The sequence below is a fragment of the Esox lucius genome, chromosome 11, assembly GCF_011004845.1.
Source record: "Esox lucius isolate fEsoLuc1 chromosome 11, fEsoLuc1.pri, whole genome shotgun sequence".
Classification (NCBI taxonomy): domain Eukaryota; kingdom Metazoa; phylum Chordata; class Actinopteri; order Esociformes; family Esocidae; genus Esox; species Esox lucius.
The window spans coordinates 19,017,728-19,037,141 of NC_047579.1; the positions used below are offsets into that span (position 1 = coordinate 19,017,728).

General features: G+C 41.9%; 1 protein-coding gene across 1 annotated transcript in view; it reads left to right on the forward strand.

The window, feature by feature from the left end:
- Positions 1 to 17,530, forward strand: part of slc17a7a (solute carrier family 17 member 7a) — a 31,107-nt gene extending 13,577 nt beyond the window's left edge. The window contains exons 2-13 of the mRNA XM_010902183.4: positions 1,090 to 1,342; positions 1,483 to 1,601; positions 3,569 to 3,683; positions 3,843 to 3,930; positions 5,341 to 5,427; positions 6,070 to 6,212; positions 6,601 to 6,750; positions 6,942 to 7,074; positions 13,082 to 13,192; positions 13,814 to 13,941; positions 15,406 to 15,475; positions 15,788 to 17,530. Coding sequence (XP_010900485.1) covers positions 1,090 to 1,342; positions 1,483 to 1,601; positions 3,569 to 3,683; positions 3,843 to 3,930; positions 5,341 to 5,427; positions 6,070 to 6,212; positions 6,601 to 6,750; positions 6,942 to 7,074; positions 13,082 to 13,192; positions 13,814 to 13,941; positions 15,406 to 15,475; positions 15,788 to 16,083 — 1,693 coding nt within the window. The 3' untranslated portion in view covers positions 16,084 to 17,530. The remainder of the gene's footprint in view (positions 1 to 1,089; positions 1,343 to 1,482; positions 1,602 to 3,568; positions 3,684 to 3,842; positions 3,931 to 5,340; positions 5,428 to 6,069; positions 6,213 to 6,600; positions 6,751 to 6,941; positions 7,075 to 13,081; positions 13,193 to 13,813; positions 13,942 to 15,405; positions 15,476 to 15,787) is intronic.
- Positions 17,531 to 19,414: the final 1,884 nt, after the last annotated feature.

The following is a 19,414-nucleotide window of genomic DNA, read 5'->3' on the forward strand; positions in this document are numbered from 1 at the left end:
CCCATCGTTATTAACTTTAGATTACGTGTCCATCCCTCACCGTCTCTTTGCACACTCTGATCTTCCTTGTCTTTGGCATCCTAGATATACCTGGTACAATGTGAACCTTGTGAATCATGTGTGAATCATGTGTGAATCATGTGTGAATCATGTGTGAATCATGTGTGAATCATGTGTGAATCATGTGTCTGCACGACTGCCTTAATGATGACCATGTTGGTTCGACAGGCAGTTAGTGTATGTGTCCGTGTGTGTGCGACAGTGGGCAGTGCCAGGGAAGCAGCAGGTACAAGGAGTTGCTATGGACTGGACACTTAGGGACTCTGCTATAGCGGGTACTCACCACCTAGGGAGCAATGACAGCTGCTCCATCACAGGGAGAACTGATGATTCAGAGATGACCTTAACATATGTCTGTGCATATGTGGGTGAGTGAGTGTCACTATGTATGAAATGCTTCATCTGTAAAACCATTTGTACGCCATCTCATGACCCCAGGAAGAGTAGTTGACACTAACTGCTGTATAGATTACATGTATGGAGGGCCCACCCAGGACTTGGACATGCTACCCTCTGGTCCTGAGGAAAACAATTCTTGTTGGTACAATAAATACATGTATATGGGCTTAAAACATCCTTTAAAATCCTCACACAAGACCCTATAATGACAAACCATTTATTAAAAAATGAAAAACAGAAATTTTACATTTATGCGAGTATTCAGACCCTTTGCTATGACACTCGCAAGCTCCATCATACTTAAATGGAAGACGCTCGGAGCCACCCAAACGCTTCCTAGAGCTGAGCAGTCGAGGCCAAGGGCCTTGGTCAGGACCAAGAACCAGATGGTCACTGACTGTCTATGTGTTTCCGTTGGGAATTGAACCCACGACCTTGGCGTTGGTGGTGCCTCGTCCCCTCCAATCTCGTAAGTGAGATTAAATCAGAATAACAGCATAACGTCATTTAGCAGCCACTTTTTACCAAGGAATTTAAAAAAATTAAATCCTTGCAATGCAAGTGCCAAGCTCTGGGCAAACCGGGCCGTAGGACCACAACCCTCATCTCTCTCTCTCTGCTCTTCACCAGAATCCTAGAAAAACGTCAGCCCAATGGCGAGACCATCGAGCTGTCGGCCGAGGGCCGCCCGGAGGTCGTGGAGGAGAAGGAGATGCCTGTTGTGGACTGTACGTGCTTCGGGATGCCGCGCCGTTACATCATCGCCATCCTGTCAGGGTTAGGCTTCTGCATCTCCTTCGGCATCCGCTGCAACCTGGGCGTGGCCATCGTCAGCATGGTCAACGACCACACTGTCTGGAAGGGCAACAAGGAGATCCTCGTGGTGAGTGCTCCTAGAAAACACTAAAGGAAGGCCTAAACTGGCATTACCTTTGTCAAATGGAACAGTAGCCCCGTGCCACTCGGCCGGTGATGTCAACCAGGCTCTGTGGCTCCTCTCCTCTCCTCTCCCCCTTCCCTTAGGCAGCACAGTTCAGCTGGGATCCAGAGACAGTTGGGATGATCCACGGCTCCTTCTTCTGGGGATACATCGTCACACAGATTCCCGGAGGTTTCATATGTCAACGATATAAAGCAAACAAGTAGGTTTTGACACACTTTAGATTACTAGTGCTGTGTTAGTGATTGGACGCGTTCCTTATTTTATCCTAATAACGTTCCCCTGTGTTGTCAGATGGTACATTTGTACTATTAGTCATTATTTTGCTAATGTTATAGAATATTTAACACTAAATTATGTTTATAATATAATATTTAACACTTCTTTCCGAACATTACCTGTAAGAAGATTGTTGTGTTATTGCTGAGTAAACCTATGAACAAACTCATGAACAGGAAAGTATGACTTGGCTTCTAAACTACAGCTGCGGATGGGTCCTGCATGAAAACAGTCCTGAATTCATTTTTGAGTTCTGAAATGGAGTTAATTGGTTTGTTTCCTCATTAATCTACACAATATACCCCATAATGACTCATAATTTATTACAAAATAAAAAACAGAAGCATTACGTTTACATAAGTATTCAGACCCTTTGCTGTGACACTCAAAATGGAGCTCCCATGCATCCTGCTTCCATTGATCATCTTTGAGATGATTGGACTCCACCCGTGATTGGACATGATTTAGAAAGGCACACCTGTCAATTTAAGGTGCCACTGTTGTCAGAGCAAAAACAAAGCCATGGGATCGAAGGAATTAGGTAACAAAAAATATCTGCAAAATTGAAGGTACCATCAACACACTTTCTAGAGCTGAGCGATCAGGGAGAAGACCAAAAACCTGATGGTCACTCTGACAGAGTTTCAGAGTTCCTGCGTGTGAGAAACTTCCAAAAGGACAAACATTTCTGCAGCTCTTTACCAATCAGGCCTTTATGTTAGAGTGGCCTGACAATCAGTCAATCAATCAATCAATCAAATGTATTATAAAGCCCTTTTTACATCAGCCGTTGTCACAAAGTGCTTTTACAAAGACAGAAGCCATTCTTCAGTAAAAGTCACGACAGCCCAATTTGAGTTTGTCAGCAGGCATCGAAAGGATTCTTGGACCATGGGAAACAAGATTCTCTGGTCTGATAAAACCTGAATGCCATGTGTCACGTCTGGAGGAATCCAAGCGCCACTCATCACCTGACCAATATCCTCCCTATTATGAAGCATGGTGGTGGCAGCATGACGCTCTGGGGATGTTTTTCAACGTCAGGGCCTAGGAGACTAATCAGGGAAAGTTGAACGGAGCAAAGTTTAGTTCTTTGATGAAAACCTACTTGGGACCTAAGAATAGAGTGAGGGTTGACCTTCCAACACAACAATAACCCTAAGCACACAGCGAAGACAACACAGGGGGTGCTTCAGAACAAGTCTGTGAAGGTCCTTGAGTGGCACAGCCTGATCCTGTACTTGAACCCCGTGGAACAGCTCTGGAAAGATCTGAAAATAAATGTGCAGTTACATTCCCCATCAAACTGATATAGTTTTAGAGGATCTGCAAAGGAGAACAGGAGAAACTTGTCAAATACCGGTGTGCTTACCTTGTAGCGCCATACCCAAGAACATTGAAGGCCGTAATCGCTGCTAAAGGTGCTTCAACAATAGAGTGAAAGAGGAGGTCTGAATACTTTACAAAACAATTGGCTATTATGGGGTATTGTGTGTAGATTGATGAGGGGGAAAAACAATTTCATTTTATAATAACAACAAAATGTGCAGAAAGTGGAGGGGTATGAGTGCTTTCCAAATTCTCTTTAAGACATCTTATGTTGTGACAAAGCTTGAGAAAATCTCACCAATAACACAACAGGGAACCATATTGATGGTAGTCATGTCTAATAATGTTTCTTTCAGGATCAATTCCATTTTCAAATTAGTCAACACAGGAAGTGAATTGAGAATCAGGACAATGATTTAAAAAATCCTCTGGATCTTTATAGTAAGCAAAGATCACTGCCTGAATGAACTCTAACTGTGAATCCAGGTCTCTCCTGGTTAATGTCGATAATGGAGACTTGTTGTGTGTTCCTCTGACTGTTTCTGTCTTTTTATATTTCAGAGTGTTTGGATTTGCTATAGTGGCCACATCTACGCTCAATATGCTGATTCCATCTGCCGCCCGTACACACTACAGCTGTGTCATACTAGTCAGGATATGCCAAGGTCTCGTCGAGGTACTATGTCTCTGTGTGTGTGTGTGTGTGTGTGTGTGTGTATGCGTGCGAGTGTGCGTGCGTGTGCTAGTGCCTGTGCTCTGCCTGAGTGTGTGACTGTGAGAATGCATGGTTTAGGATATTGTGTTAGAAATGTATCTCAATTGTGTGTCCCTGTAGGGCGTATCTTATCCAGCCTGCCATGGGATCTGGGCAAAATGGGCTCCGCCTCTCGAGAGAAGTCGACTGGCCACAACAGCATTCTGCGGTAAGACACTAAAACAAAGATTACAACATCCTTTAACTCTCCTTAACCTCTTTAACCACCCATTTCATCATCACAGAGTTAGTCATTTGTCATTTAGTCAAAATAACTATCAAGAGAGTGGCTCAGATGTGCTTTTAAACCAAACTTTACCACACATGCATTCTGTCGATGAGCTGGGGTGTTAGCTAGGATAACCCTTTAAAAACACTATCCTGTATGTGGGATCAAACAGAAAGATTTTGTCATCAATAAGCCCTTAAAAGCTATGCGTTTTCCCATGATGCGTTTTCACATGAGCAACGGATGGTTTCTCCCACTCTTGCTGGCTATGCAAGTCAGTTAGCTTTTAGCTAATCTTGCATTCTCTAATCGAATGTTACATGAGCTATCAAACATTTAATTTCAAATGTTTTTTATGAAACATACATTGTCGTAGCACAGAACAATTTACAAACATAAATGCAAGGAGGTAATTTTTATCATTTACAAAAACCAAAGAAAGAAAAAACACGAAAACATAGAATAAGATTAGTAAGGAATAACAAATAACAAAATAATAACCAGGAAACCTGTGTCCCTCCCCACTTTCCCCAGTCTATGAATCCCTTATGAGCTGGCTGACGTTTTACTTCTACCCATTGTTATTGCGGGGGTTGAGGTGTTGCTGTCTGAACTGTCTGACTTTAGGTGGGGTGCCCTACCGAGACAGCTCACTGAGATGTCTTTAAATATCCAACCGTTTGTGGCCGAAATGTATGGTGTACATCAATCAAAAGGGGAGATTTCCAGCTGAGATACAGAGAGACTTATATATAGCCAACTCTTTCCGGAATCGTCAGTGGCATTTGTATGTAAGGCTCAAAAACTAAGCTGAATAGTCAGGGGAAAATCACCCTCATCAGGTGCACTTATTAATAAATGACTTAAAGATTACCTGTTGGAGCTAAAAAAATGATAAAAAAATGATAAAAATGTGTTCAATATAAACACCCATATGCTGATCTACAATGGTAAGAGTAAGAATGATGCTGTGGGAAAATGGACACTGAGGGTAGAAAAAGGTTTTCCAAACAATTAAAACGAAATAAAAAAATAATAATGTTCCCCATGTCTTGGATACAAGCAAAGCAGTAAATAATTATACAATACTTTGTTATGGAAATCTGCTTTTTTACGCACAACAACACTAAAGGCACTTTCATTTTCATATCAAATAATTTCCCATATTTTTTTAGGACAGCTACGTAGGTCACACAACTCCATATCAAAATATAAACTGACCAATGCAAAATGACTCTCAAAACAATTGCATTTGTTAACTTTGCGCTCATGTACTTGTATATATGAAACAACAATATAAACAACAACAACAGCATACCAATATTCAGGGTTTTTCTCTTTCTGTCACAGGTTCCTATGCTGGGGCCGTGGTGGCCATGCCTCTGGCTGGAGTGTTGGTTCAGTACATTGGGTGGCCTTCCGTCTTCTACGTCTATGGTTAGTAAAACATCAGTCAGTCACTGTTCAACTCCATGGCAATTCTCAGTCTCAATATATAAGTCACTATTAGGCTCAATTCTCAGTCTCAATATATGTCACTATTAGGCTCAATTCTCAGTCTCAATATACAGTGTAAGTCACTATTAGGCTCAATTCTCAGTCTCAATATACAGTGTAAGTCACTATTAGGCTCAATTCTCAGTCTCAATATACAGTGTAAGTCACTATTAGGCTCAATTCTCAGTCTCAATATACAGTGTAAGTCACTATTAGGCTCAATTCTCAGTCTCAATATACAGTGTAAGTCACTATTAGGCTCAATTCTCAGTCTCAATATACAGTGTAAGTCACTATTAGGCTCAATTCTCAGTCTCAATATAAAAGTCACTATTAGGCTCAATTCTCAGTCTCAATATAAAAGTCACTATTAGGCTCAATTCCACTGTCTCATTGCAATGCATGGCAGTTAGGCTGAAATGTAACCCAAGGAAGCTTACCTGTGCTTGGTCGTAACTTATATCAAGCTGCTCGTTTCCCACAGACGAGCATCAGCAGCAAGACAGTAGAATGTGGTGTAATAAGGGGTTCATGAAATGTGTCCATTTGATGTATTGACCTCTCTCTCCCGCCCTCTCCCAGGTAGTTTCGGGATAGCATGGTATCTGTTCTGGATCTTGGTGTCCTATGAGAGCCCGGCAGCCCACCCCACCATCACTCCTGAGGAGAGGAAGTACATTGAGGAAGCAATCGGAGAGTCAGCAGGCTTTGCCAATCCTCTACAGGTAAGAATAAAAGTTGCAAACCAGTTTTTTCCAGATTAGCATCACTGCCTGTCAACCATCATAATCACACACTCAGCTGATTTGATTTCTCCTTGTTTCTTGCGCACACAGAAACACGTGTGCAAACATTTGAATCTCTCTCTGTATGGGGATTATCCCAATCGAAAACTTATTTTGCCTAACCCTTAACCCTAACTCCTAACATCTGCCCTGTAAATTTGACTATTAACCTAAACCTGATGTTGGAAATATCTTCGTGGGGACTGTAAAAGTCAAATATATACTTTCCATTTGGATATTTTCCATAACCCTCTAAAATGTCACCTGCCACTATTTTTGCTGTGTGCGGATTTTTAGCACATCCATCTCGCATTTCTCCCTGTTGCAGAAATTCAAAACCCCATGGAGAGCATTTTTCACATCCATGCCAGTGTACGCCATCATTGTGGCCAACTTCTGCAGGAGCTGGACTTTCTACCTGCTTCTCATCAGCCAGCCAGCCTACTTTGAGGAAGTGTTTGGCTTCGAGATCAGCAAGGTGAGACTGTTTTATATTCGAAACCAACCCCTATATCTCATAGCCTTAAGAAAAACAACTGCCGGCCAACGGGTTCAGTTCAGCCAGCAAGCAATTCCATGTAGCCCACTACAGTTAGAATGGTTTATTTTTGTGAGGAGAAAGAACCTCTCTCTCTTACTTCCTGTCTTTCCTTTTGCCTTTCCTGTCAGGTGGGGATGGTGTCGGCCTTGCCACATCTGGTGATGACCATTGTCGTGCCCATCGGGGGCCAGCTGGCCGATTACCTTAGAACACACAATATCATGACCACCACCAACGTCAGGAAGCTCATGAACTGTGGAGGTGAGAGGCAACTCCGGATGGGCGGGTGGGGGAGTGGAGGGTGGCATTTGGCTGCCGGGCTTGGGTTGGTTTGAAATGGTTTAGGTTAGGATTATGCCCGAGGAAGTTGAGACTTGAACTGTACCTAGGGGAATTTTCAAACACAAAGTCACAGAATTCATCATTATCTGATTATAGTGTAAAGGAGGCTAGGGTCATCACAGGGATTTGTTTTCACAGAAGCTACGTGTCGTAGTAGTTGTTTGTCACATTTGTTTGTTAGTTCAGTAGTTGGTTGTCATAGATGTTAGTTGTCACAGTGGTTTGTTGTCTTAGTGGCTGGTGGTCACAGGAGCTGGTTGTCACAGTGCTTGGTTGTTACATGAGCTGGTTGCCACAGTGGTTGATTGTTACATGAGCTGGTTGTCACAGTGGTTGATTGTTACATGAGCTGGTTGCCACAGTGGTTGATTGTTACATGAACTGGTTGTCACAGTGGTTGATTATTACATGAGCTGGTTGTCACAGTGGTTGATTGTTACATGAGCTGGTTGTCACAGTGGTTGATTGTTACATGAGCTGGTTGTCACAGTGGTTGATTGTTACATGAGCTGGTTGTCACAGTGGTTGATTGTTACATGAGCTGGTTGTCACAGTGGTTGATTGTTACATGAGCTGGTTGTCACAGTGGTTGATTGCCACAGGAGCTAGTTGTAAAAAGGGTTGGTTGTCACAAAAGCTATTTCTCACAGTGGTTGGTTGTCACAGTGGTTGGTGGTCACAGGAGTTGGTTGTCATAGCGGTTGGTCACGGCCAGCTCTAGGAAGTATATTGGTGGTTCCAAACTTACAGTGAGGGAAAACAGTATTTGATCCTCTGCTGCTTTTGTATGTTTGCTCACTGACAAAGAAATGATCAGTATATAATTTGAATGGTAGGTTTATTTGAATTGTGAGAGACAGAAAAACAACAACAAAAATCTAGAAAAACATGTCAAAAATGTTATAAATTGATTTGCATTTTAATGACTGAAATACATATTTGATCCCCTCTCAATCAGAAAGATTTCTGTCTCCCATGAACGTTTTATACAGGTAACACACTCTTCAAAGGAGTGCTCCTAATCTCAGTTTGTTACCTGTATAAAAGACACCAGTCCACAGAAGCAATCAATCAATCAGATTCCAAACTCTCCACCATGGCCAAGACCAAAGAGCTGTCCAAGGATGTCTGGGACAAGATTGTAGACCTACACAAGGCTGGAATAGGCTTGGTGAGAAGGTGACAACAGTTGGTGCGATTATTCGCAAATGGAAGAAACACAAAAGAACTGTTAATCTCCCTCGGTCTGGGGCTCCATGCATGATCTCTCCTTGTGGAATTGCAATGATCATGAAAACGGTGAGGAATCAGCCCAGAACTACACAGGAGGATCTTGTCAATGATCTAAATGCAGCTGGGACCATAGTCACCAAAAAAACTATTGGTAACACTCTAAGCCGTGAAGGACTGAAATCCTGCAGCACCCACAAGGTTCCCCTGCTCAAGAAAGCACAGTACAGGCCCGTCTGACGTGTGCCAATGAACATCTGAATGATTCAGAGGAGAACTGGGTGTAAGCTTGTGGTCAGATGAGACCAAAATCGAGCTCTTTGCCATCAACTCAACTTTCCGTGTTTGTAGGAGGAGGAATGTTGCCTATGACCCCAAGAACACCATCCCCACCGTCAAACATGGAGGTGGAAACATTATGCTTTGGACAACTGTTGAACAACTTCATCGCATCAAAGGGACGATGGACGGGGCCATGTACCGTCAAATCTTTGGTGAGAACCTCCTTCCCTCAGCCAGGGCATTGACAATGGGTCGTGGATGGGTATTCCAGGATAACAATGACCCAAAACACACGGCCATGGCAACTAAGGAGTGGCTCAAGAAGAAGCACATTAAGGTCCTGGAGTGGCCTAGCCAGTCTCCAGACCTTAATCCCATAGAAAATATGTGGAGGGAGGTGAATGTTCGAGTTGCCAAATGTAAGCCTGTAAACCTTAATGATTTGGTGAAGATCTGCAAAGAGGAGTGGGACATAATCCCTCCTGAGATGTGTGCAAACCTGGTGGCCAACTACACGAAACGTCTGACCTCTGTGATTGCCAACAAGGGTTTTGCCACCAAGTACTAAGTCATGTTTTGCAGATGGGTCGAATTCTTATTTCACTCACTAAAATGCAAATAATTAGTTAACATTTTTTAGATGTATTTTTCTGGATTTTTTTGTCGTTATTCTGTCTCTCACTGTTCAAATAAACCTACCATTAAAAGTATAGACTGATAATTTCTTTGTCAGTGGGCAAACGTAAAGAATCAGCAGGGGATCAAATTCTTTTTTCCCTCACTGTATTCCATTTCAAAGACTGAGACAACTGTTATCCTTTTAATGCTTTAGATTTTTTTTTATAACCTTTCCCAGATCTAGGCCTCAATTATATCTCTGTCTTGAGAGTTACCTTTCTAAATCATGTCCAATCAGTTAAATTGAGATGCCAGAGCAGCTACACTGCATCTTGGCACTGGAACTCTACTGGATGGATGAAACACTATTCCTCCTAAAGATACTCCCTAATTTTGTGGTTTGATGGTAGTAGTGGAGAGTACTCTTAGTGGACATCGCTCCAAAATCTCCCATTGGTGTTGAATTGGGTTGAGATCTGGTCACTGTGACGCATGTGATAGTTTTCCTGCTCATTGAACTATTACGTGACCCCTTGTGCCCTGTGGATGGGGGCAGTGTCATCCTGGAAGAGGCCCAGTAATGAACCCTCTTTCAAATTCACTTAGATGTTTTCCATCTTTCCAAAATCTTGTTCATAATTTGCTGAATTGTATGGAAGCATCTGTGTTCTCTATGTTCCTCCACTCATTTATTCAGGTTTTTCCTAATGAAATGTCACCCGTCTGTATGTAAATTAGATATTTCAGCTTTTCATTTAAAAAATAAATTCAATTTATTTTTTTTGCTTTGTCAATATGGGGTTTATGTGTGGACTGACTGGGCAAAAATATATTTAATAATTAATAAATGATAACACAATAAAATGTGGAGAAATGTAAGTGGTATGAAATTGTTCCAAAGGCAGAGCATAATTAATGTAACTGAAGTTATTTGGTCAAATGTAACAGAGTAAAAAGTTAATTACTTCCTTCAAATTACTTGAGTAAGGGTATAAATACAGCCCACAAAGTAACTTGACAAGTATGTAGTTGTTCATCAAAGAATGGATGACAGGGATTGGTTGTCACAGGTGTTGGTTGTCACAGGGATTGTTACAGGGATTGGTTGTCACAGGTGTTGGTTATCACAGGGATTGTTACAGGGATTGGTTGTCACAGGTGTTGGTTATCACAGGGATTGTTACAGGGATTGGTTGTCACAGGTGTTGGTTATCACAGGGATTGTTACAGGGATTGGTTGTCACAGGTGTTGGTTGTCACAGGGATTGTTACAGGGATTGGTTGTCACAGGTGTTGGTTGTCACAGGGATTGTTACAGGGATTGGTTGTCACAGGTGTTGGTTGTCACAGGGATTGTTACAGGGATTGGTTGTCACAGGTGTTGGTTATCACAGGGATTGTTACAGGGATTGGTTGTCACAGGTGTTGGTTATCACAGGGATTGTTACAGGGATTGGTTGTCACAGGTGTTGGTTGTCACAGGGATTGTTACAGGGATTGGTTGTCACAGGTGTTGGTTATCACAGGGATTGTTACAGGGATTGGTTGTCACAGGTGTTGGTTGTCACAGGGATTGTTACAGGGATTGGTTGTCACATTCTGAGGGCACTGTGTTATAATTTTAAGATACAACGTGTCATTGTGGGCTCTGGATAAGAATGTCTGCTAAATTAATAAAATTTTAAATGTCATAAGTTCAAGTCAGAATTTAAAAAACATGGGGGTGAGAGGAACATTCTGTGAATTTCTTTGAATGTATATTTTGAGGATGTATCTATGTCTATAAAGTATCTATATCTATACAAATTGTTACATTTACATTTATTGAAAAACGGAAAGGGTCAGTTTTAATTCAAGACTATTTGTGAGATGTTAGCTGAAGCCAACTGTCATGGAGAGGGGATTTGGAATGGTTTAGACGTTTTTGGGATTTGTCAAGATTTGATTTCCATCCCCGTCTTAACAATGTATTGGTGCAATTCTGGAGACATGCAGTATTTGATTATTTTCATGGCAATGTACTCTGATGAGCCAAAACATTATGACCACTCACAGGTGAAGTGAATAATGTTGATCATCTCATAAGAAGGGCACATGTCAAGGTCTGGGTAGATTAGATAAATAATTATTCCCCATAGACAATGTGTTGGATGCAGGAGAAATGGGCAGAAGTAAATACCTCAGCGACTTTGACAAAGGCCAGTTTGGGGAAGTGATAGGGAAGTGATGGCACCAGGATGCACGGTGGGAAGATGACAAGCAGCTGGAGGGAGTGTGATGCTCTGGGCCATGTTCTGCTGGGAAACCCTGGGTCCAGGCATTCATGTGGACGTCAATTTGACATGTGCCACCTACCTAAACATCGTTGCAGACCAGGTACACCAACGTACACAAACTTTCAGCAGGATAATGCACCCTGCCACACTGCACACATTGTCCAGGAATGGTTTGAGGAACATGATGAAGAGTTCAAGGTGTTGCCCTGGCCTCCAGATTCCCCCGATCTCAATCTGATTGAACATCTGTGGGATCTGCTGGACCAACAAGTCTGATCCATGGCAAATCCACCTCACAACTTCCGGGACTTGAAAGATCTGCTGCTAATGTCTTGGTGCCAGATACCACAGCACACATTCAGGGGACCAACAGCATATTAGGCATGTGGTCATAATGTTATGGCTGATCAGTGTATTCTGCATATATTTTATATTTCATATTATTCTAAACACTGGATAATTTCCTAATGAGCTCCACCCTTAAAACAAGAATGCATTTGTAAACTTTTTCTATTATTTCAGAAAAACTAATTGGCTGACAAACACTGTGACAGCCAACCCGCTGAGGTTGTGATAACCTTCTGCACTGTGGGTCTAGTTCCAACAAACAGGACTGTGTTTGATGGCTTATAACTTCACATCAGTATTAAATATCAGGACAAAAAGGGTCACAAAAAGTGTTCCCAGCTCAATACCTCGGCCTTCATCCTCATATTGAAAATACTATTGGTAGATATGTACTGTATACCGGCTCTGAGAAATACACTGAATAGTAAAACGTGTCACTGCTCCCGGTTCTCCCCTTATCCAATAGGCTTGTATCCCAGGCAATAGTGAAAGCGCGCGTGGCCCAGCGTTTGGAGTATTTAGGTGCGTTTGTTTCTAGGCGAGTTTTGTGTGTGCGTCGTAAAGTGTGTCGGCTGCGCGAGCTTGTTTATGAGGGCAGCATGTGTGTGTTAAGTGGTTCAAAGAGAACGAGAGAGCATGAGAGAGCCTGTTGTAGGACAGAAGTGTCCCGTTCCGCTGCTCCGTGATCGTGGGGCGATACTCTTCTCCCTGTTGACGCTGCTGCAGCTGGGACTGCGCTAACACAAGCACGATGTTTACGCCTCACTTGGCCCCCGGCTAACGAGGGCAGCCTCACCGAACAGTACAGGAGACAGGTAACGCTCCGTGTACCGTCGGGCTCGGCTCAACGTCCCCATGCGTGTCAGTGAACTCTCCGATCCTGCAAAAGGAACGAAGACCATGCTCCGATTGGTTTTGTAGTAAATGAAGAAAAAAAAAAAGCAATGGGATGTAATCTAATATTCAGTATATTCCATTGTAGATTATTTCATTTGAAATGACTTTACAGTGCAGCAAGTGGAAACATTAGGCTACAGTATCAAGTACCCGCGGGTATTGAACCCAGAACGTTAATTTTAATGGCTACTGTATTCCCATTGTCATAGAAGGGGAAATGGTCAATGATAGTATCTGTCAGCACCTTAAACTGTGGTTTATTTGATGTTTTTCAGGGTTCGGAATGGAGGCCACTTTATTGCTTGTGGTGGGATACTCTCACACCAAGGTTATGGCCATTTCTTTTTTAGTCCTAGCTGTGGGTTTCAGCGGGTTTGCCATCTCAGGTAAGAACCTTTTAAACTGTTCCTCCCACTGTCAGACTTCATTTCAACAGAGCTGTGAGAATTGCTGTTATTAACTGAGATTTGTTACTAAGTCACATCATTGTTTTCCTCAAAGGATGTTCTACCTGATGTTCTATTCTCTTGTATGTTTAGCTAACAAACAGCCATCCCGACTGTCAAACTGGTAGTGGGGAATACTTATTGACTTCAAGGAATGGGTGCCCTCTACGACTTTGATTTGTCTAGTCACTTTGGAGAAAGACAACAACCAATTAGTGGCTGTTTGAGAGGATCAAAACACCATTACATATTTGTAAAGCATTCAGTCACTCACAGTTTCCCCTTGATAAATTGTGGCTTTGATACTCTTAACGTGCCCAGTTACTACTAGTTGGGGATTCTTCAGTAAAAGTAGATCAAAGAGATAATGCTCAGCTTCACTACTTGCTGGGTAAATGGAAGTAAAATGCCCAACATTTTGACCTACTCATCATTTCCTGTTCAGATGCCATGTTTTCTCTCACAACAGACTGTTACATTGCGGGAGATTTGTTCATGGGTGCCAAACCAACATATTTCTCTGCATTTCTCCTGTCCTCTTCCTCCCTCTCCTTTATTCAGGTTTCAACGTAAATCATTTGGATATAGCTCCTCGCTATGCCAGCATTCTGATGGGTATTTCCAATGGAGTGGGCACTCTGTCGGGCATGGTGTGCCCACTTATAGTGGGCGCAATGACCAAACACAAGGTACAAATACACTGTTTAATCAAAATGACATTACATTTGCTGAAGCTTAATTTGATCTTCCTGTTGAGGCAGGAATTGGCTTGGCATTGGGTCTAACCTTGCTCTGATTTTAAACGATTCAAAGTTTTTGCCTGACCACGTAAGTGGAGCCGGCCAAGAAGTGCGAATGTCTCTTACTGAGTGAGTGGCTGGCTGGCTATACCTTGTTAAATAGCGTAGTGGTTAGAGGAGCAGACCTGCAAACCTCCCTAGTTCGTATCTCCTCTCAGGCGAAGCCAAGTATGCATTATGAATTGTTCCGTATAGGCGAAAACCTTGCCGGCTAAAACCTCCAGTAACTACATTATCGTAAGCCTGAAATAAAACAGTTTACAGTTATATTGCGACTGTTTCTGCTGGATTTTTGAAAGAAGCATCCGTGCATGCGTTTTGGATCAGGATAGACAAACACATTTGGTGGCTACAACATACAGTAGTTACGTTATGGTAAGCCTTAATTGAGGCTAGCTAGCAAATGCTCAATCCTTCTGATTATTCCTAGGAAGTTAGTAGATACTAGTAAGCCTATTACTGTCTAATAAGCTGTTAAAACGGCCAGTGGCAAAAGCAATACAGTTCATAGACGCTATGGTGGAGGTAAACTTAATAAGAAACGTTAGTTAGTTTAACACAATCCTCAATGGAGTCTAGCGACTGCTGAAACATGTAATGCCATGGCTTAGTGGTTAAAGACAGTGCCTCTCATGTGGAAGACATGAGTTCGAATCTATTGAGAGCAACAACATTTATTAATTATTTCTGGTAGATTCTACGATTCTCTCATCAAAACCACTTGATGAAAAAGTTAGTTATCGTCACCCTTATTGATAGTTATTGTATCATTGTCATTCACGAATGAAAGGAAAAATATGTTGTTTTGGCATGAAAGAAGAAAATACAATTTATGCCATAAATTGAAATAGCTTTGGCAGACTCACTAGAAATTGCTCAATTCTTATGACTATTCCAGTAAGTTAGTTGATACAGGTAAAGCTTATTGCTGGCTAATATGCTGTCAAAACTGCAATTTCCGACAAAATTCCATACATAGACACTAGTTGTGGTGGAGGTAAACTTAGTAAGAAACGTTAGTCAGTTCAACTATATCAATATCATTTACGAATGGCAATATAACTGTTAAAACCGCCAGTGGCAAAAGAGGATTTGTTCAGGATAGACACAAGAGGCTGGACTGATACCTGGCAAATATGCAGCTCTGTGGTATAGTGTTCAACAACACAGCCTTTCACGTGGACGACCTGGGTTTGAATCTTGAGAGAGCAACACTTTCTATTGCGGGCCGGCTGAACTAGGCTTGTCTGGTTTCTTGTTTGAATAGTTTGTTGTATTTGCCAAAAGGATTCTGACCATAAAGGTTTTGTATTTTCTATTATTTCCTATCTTAACCTCTTGTCTTTCTCACAGTCACGTCAAGATTGGCAAGGTGTCTTCCTCATAGCTTCAGTGGTGCATTATGGTGGAGTCATCTTTTATGGTATGTATTTCCCTCCGGTTCTACCCGAAATGGCATGAACATCCAAAGTGAATCAATCACACGTGACTCCTAATGTGAAATCCAAAACCCTGACTAAATCAAATGAATACATGAATTATGTTTGAATCCATGGACTGTACGCCCCTGCACAACCACAGTCATATTCAGTGTGACACACTGAAAACAAAATGTTTCTCTTCTGAAAAAAGTAATTCCTTATTTGACAAGCGAAAGTAGTCCCATTCGGCTTCATTTCAAGCTTATGGCAAGGTATGAGTGTGACTTGAGATGCTTCTGCTGAATCTCTCCCAGGAATCTTTGCATCAGGGGAGAAGCAGCCGTGGGCGGACCAGGAGGACACAAGTGATGAGAAGTGTGGCATCATCGACGAGGACGAACTAGCCAATGAGACAGAAGAGATGTACCGCACTGGCGGAGGGGGGCACTACGGGGCCCTGAGCCAACCAACCGCAGGCCCCAACGGAGGGGGAGGGGCTGGAGGGGGGACAGGCTGGGTCCAGGACTGGGATAAGACTGAAGAATATGTTCAACCTCCAGGATACAACCAGTATCGTTTTGGAATGGAGGCCGAGAGAGAGCTCAAATAAAAACCCTATTCAGACTGGAGGGAAGTCGACTTAACTTAGACTTAAGTCCCCCACAAACACAATCTAAGCATTATTGACTTAAGTCCATGTTAGGTTTATTTTTCTCAAGTCCGAATCAGGCCAATAGAGAAAGAGGAGATGGGAAACTAGAAAGATTAGTGTGTGAAATGAGAAAGGATGGACGTTTTGGGGAAGTATATATTGGAGGGCAAGAAAGAAGTATAGCTGATTTGCATAGGCGTGCTTTTGTATGTATGTACATTTGCACATGTGGGTTACAAAATGTGTGTGTGTGCACGTGGGCGCATGTGTGGTGTGTGAGTGTGTGATAATACGTTTATATATAGTGTACCACAACCTGAACTGATTTCCCAGAATTCCCAAATGCTCCTGAGCCCTTGATAGGTCAGGAGTAAAATTCTGACAGGAAGTAAATGTTGTTGTTTTTTTAACTACAAAAATGCTCAGCATTCTGTGTGTGTGTGTGTGTGTGTGTGTGTGCGTGTGTGTGCATTCTTTCATGGAATCTGAAAGTTATTTTGGCACTGTTGCTCAGTTCAGAATTTATTGACATTTGCATGTAGTTTACATTTAAAGAAATAAGCCTCCACGAACAATCTGACAGCTTTGTGATATCCAGAAATAAAAAATAATGGTATAATGTTTAACAGATCTTGTAGCTTCTAAGCATGGATGGAACATATGGAAGATTACAACTTGACCATGGCTTTTTATCTACTATGTATATTCTGTGCAAGGAAGTCCTATATCTTCCAGCATCCACAAAATGTGCTTGATAACAATGAGAAAACGCCATTGGTCACTAAACTGAATGCTCTCAGAGGTCAGTGATGCTTGAGAATTGTGTTGGCACTCTCCAATGTTGTTACATGATCCTCTGTATTTTAGGCGTTTTGCCAAAATCACTGAATGAACTTCAAAATGTTGACTGATATTAACAGTATGTAGGTCATTGTTCCTTTATATTTACCTTTCTCTGTCTTTGGTCCTGAAGAGTGTGTGTGTGTGTGTGTGTGTGTGTGCGCGCGCATGTGCAAAAGCATATGTACTGTTATGAATGGTTTGCTAGATTGGATTCAATTTTTGAAGTGAAGAGCTAGACAGACGGGTGGAATGGATACAGCAGTGAGTGACTGTAACCTCTACATGATAATCCTATCTAAACATTCCTACATCCGGCTCTTTTCTAGGTGTCTTTCTTTATGCCGCTTTAACCTGTCTTTCTCTCTGTATCTCTCTCTTTAATCCCTGATTGTCAGTGATGTATGAGTTGGTGCTGTAGGTCAGAGGTTAGGGATTTGTTTGTGGGTGTGTGTGTCTCAGGTTCATGTGCTGAAAAATTGTGTGTGGTGAGCGTACCTTAATGATGAGTCCACGGGTGCAATGAGTACACCTCGTACACACACACACACACACACACACACCACCATTAAAGACAGACACACTCATAGACAGTACATCTCACACACACACACAAACAACCACCATTAAACACAGACACACTCAGACAGTACATCACACACACACACAACCACCATTAAACACAGACACACTCATTGACAGTACATCACACACATACACACCCGCACACACACACACAAACAAACAACAACCATTAAACACAGGCATACTCATAGACAGTACATCACACACACACGTGTGACAACAAGTTATGATGATTTAGGATCTGCCGGTATATATGACCATTTAAGCAAATATTGCTTTATTAATGATAACTTCACTCTGAAACTTGTTTGCCTGTTAACGAATGGTCGACAGACGGTGTTAATAATGTGCCATCGCACCACAGCGTGCATGGCTTGTCTAATACTGGTCTTCAACAACGTGAACTCATCTTCAGTGGTGGGTGTAGTATGCCACCCTTTTAGAAGACTATACAGACAGTGTACATCAACAAGGCTTGGGAGAACTGTATACTCTCAGTGTCAACAGAGACACTTTTACGAATATGATAGTTGAGCAACCACTCATGGACCATTTAGTATACTGTTATGTTGTTGGTTTTGTTAGTTGGTGTTGTCCTTGTTTTTTGTTGGTTTAGTTTGGTTTCTTAGTTTCTTGTTCCATTGTTCTTCTCCGCATTGATGAAATGTTTGATTACCTGTGGGGGTACAACATGTAATACTGATATTTACATGCAAAAAGGCTGAAAAGAAACATTACATGTAAAAAAGATGTATATGTGAAAAAATTATTGTGTAAAATAAATTGTGTATATATAAACTTGATGCGCTCATTATTATATCCTTGTTCATGAGTTATCCGTGATTGGGGTTTAATCCATTCAGAAATAGCGACACAATGCAATACTGATTACAGTTGCCATATAGCACTTGAATGTTGTATATAAACACACCAAGTGTTGCTGTAATCACATCACTTATTTGTTAGTTTTTACTTGATGTTCACATTCATATTCAGAGAGGTTCTGTCTTTTGTCACCACTCCTCGCTTCTCTCTCCATGACAGATGGATGCCAGATTATCTCTGTGATTTCAGGCAAAGATTACTGAGCAGAGCAGATGCACTCAGTATGAGAGAGAGAAGGGGGGGGCAGGCCACAGCATAGGGGCAGAGGACTGGTAGTCCCTTGTAGTGTTTGGCATTCTGAGTCTTTTTGGTGAGCCGCTCATTTGGCTCCCGAACGACTCTTCATTTAAAAATAACCCCAGAACAATGATGAAAGTCTAATCTCCCATGTAAAGGCAAAACAGTAGTTTGAAAGTATAGTACAGCATGAAATGCACGTTCACATAGATTATTTTCACCTGTCCTAATGATTACTGTTTTGAAGTGATGTTGCCTTACTGGAAAGAAACGCAAACAAACGTCACCCAAAAAGAACCGTTCAAAAAAAGAGCTGTTCGTAAATGAATGACCCATCACTAGCCTTGTACGTACGGACGTTTGTGTGGATCTTGGGCTCAAACACAGTTTTATCCATCAGGATGAAGTGTTCAATTTCTGACCGCACAGCCCCAAATCCTGTTTCCAGCCTCAACTAATGTAGTGCGTTGACTCATAGGAAATCCAATCGACATCTTGCTATTTTTCTACCAATATTTACCTAATTAAATGTGTCTCAATAACGAGTGATGCAGACATCCTACCATCCCGACAGTAGCTCACGTGCACCAAGTACAGTGGTTCCATCTGGCGGCCAAACTCAAATACCACTATGGTCCCCAACTGATATGCATTGGCCAATCAGACTCCAGTCCGCTTTAGAAACTACGTCACTACAGAAATGTTTTTGATAGGTAAATCCTCTTACAGAGGCGGGACTTTT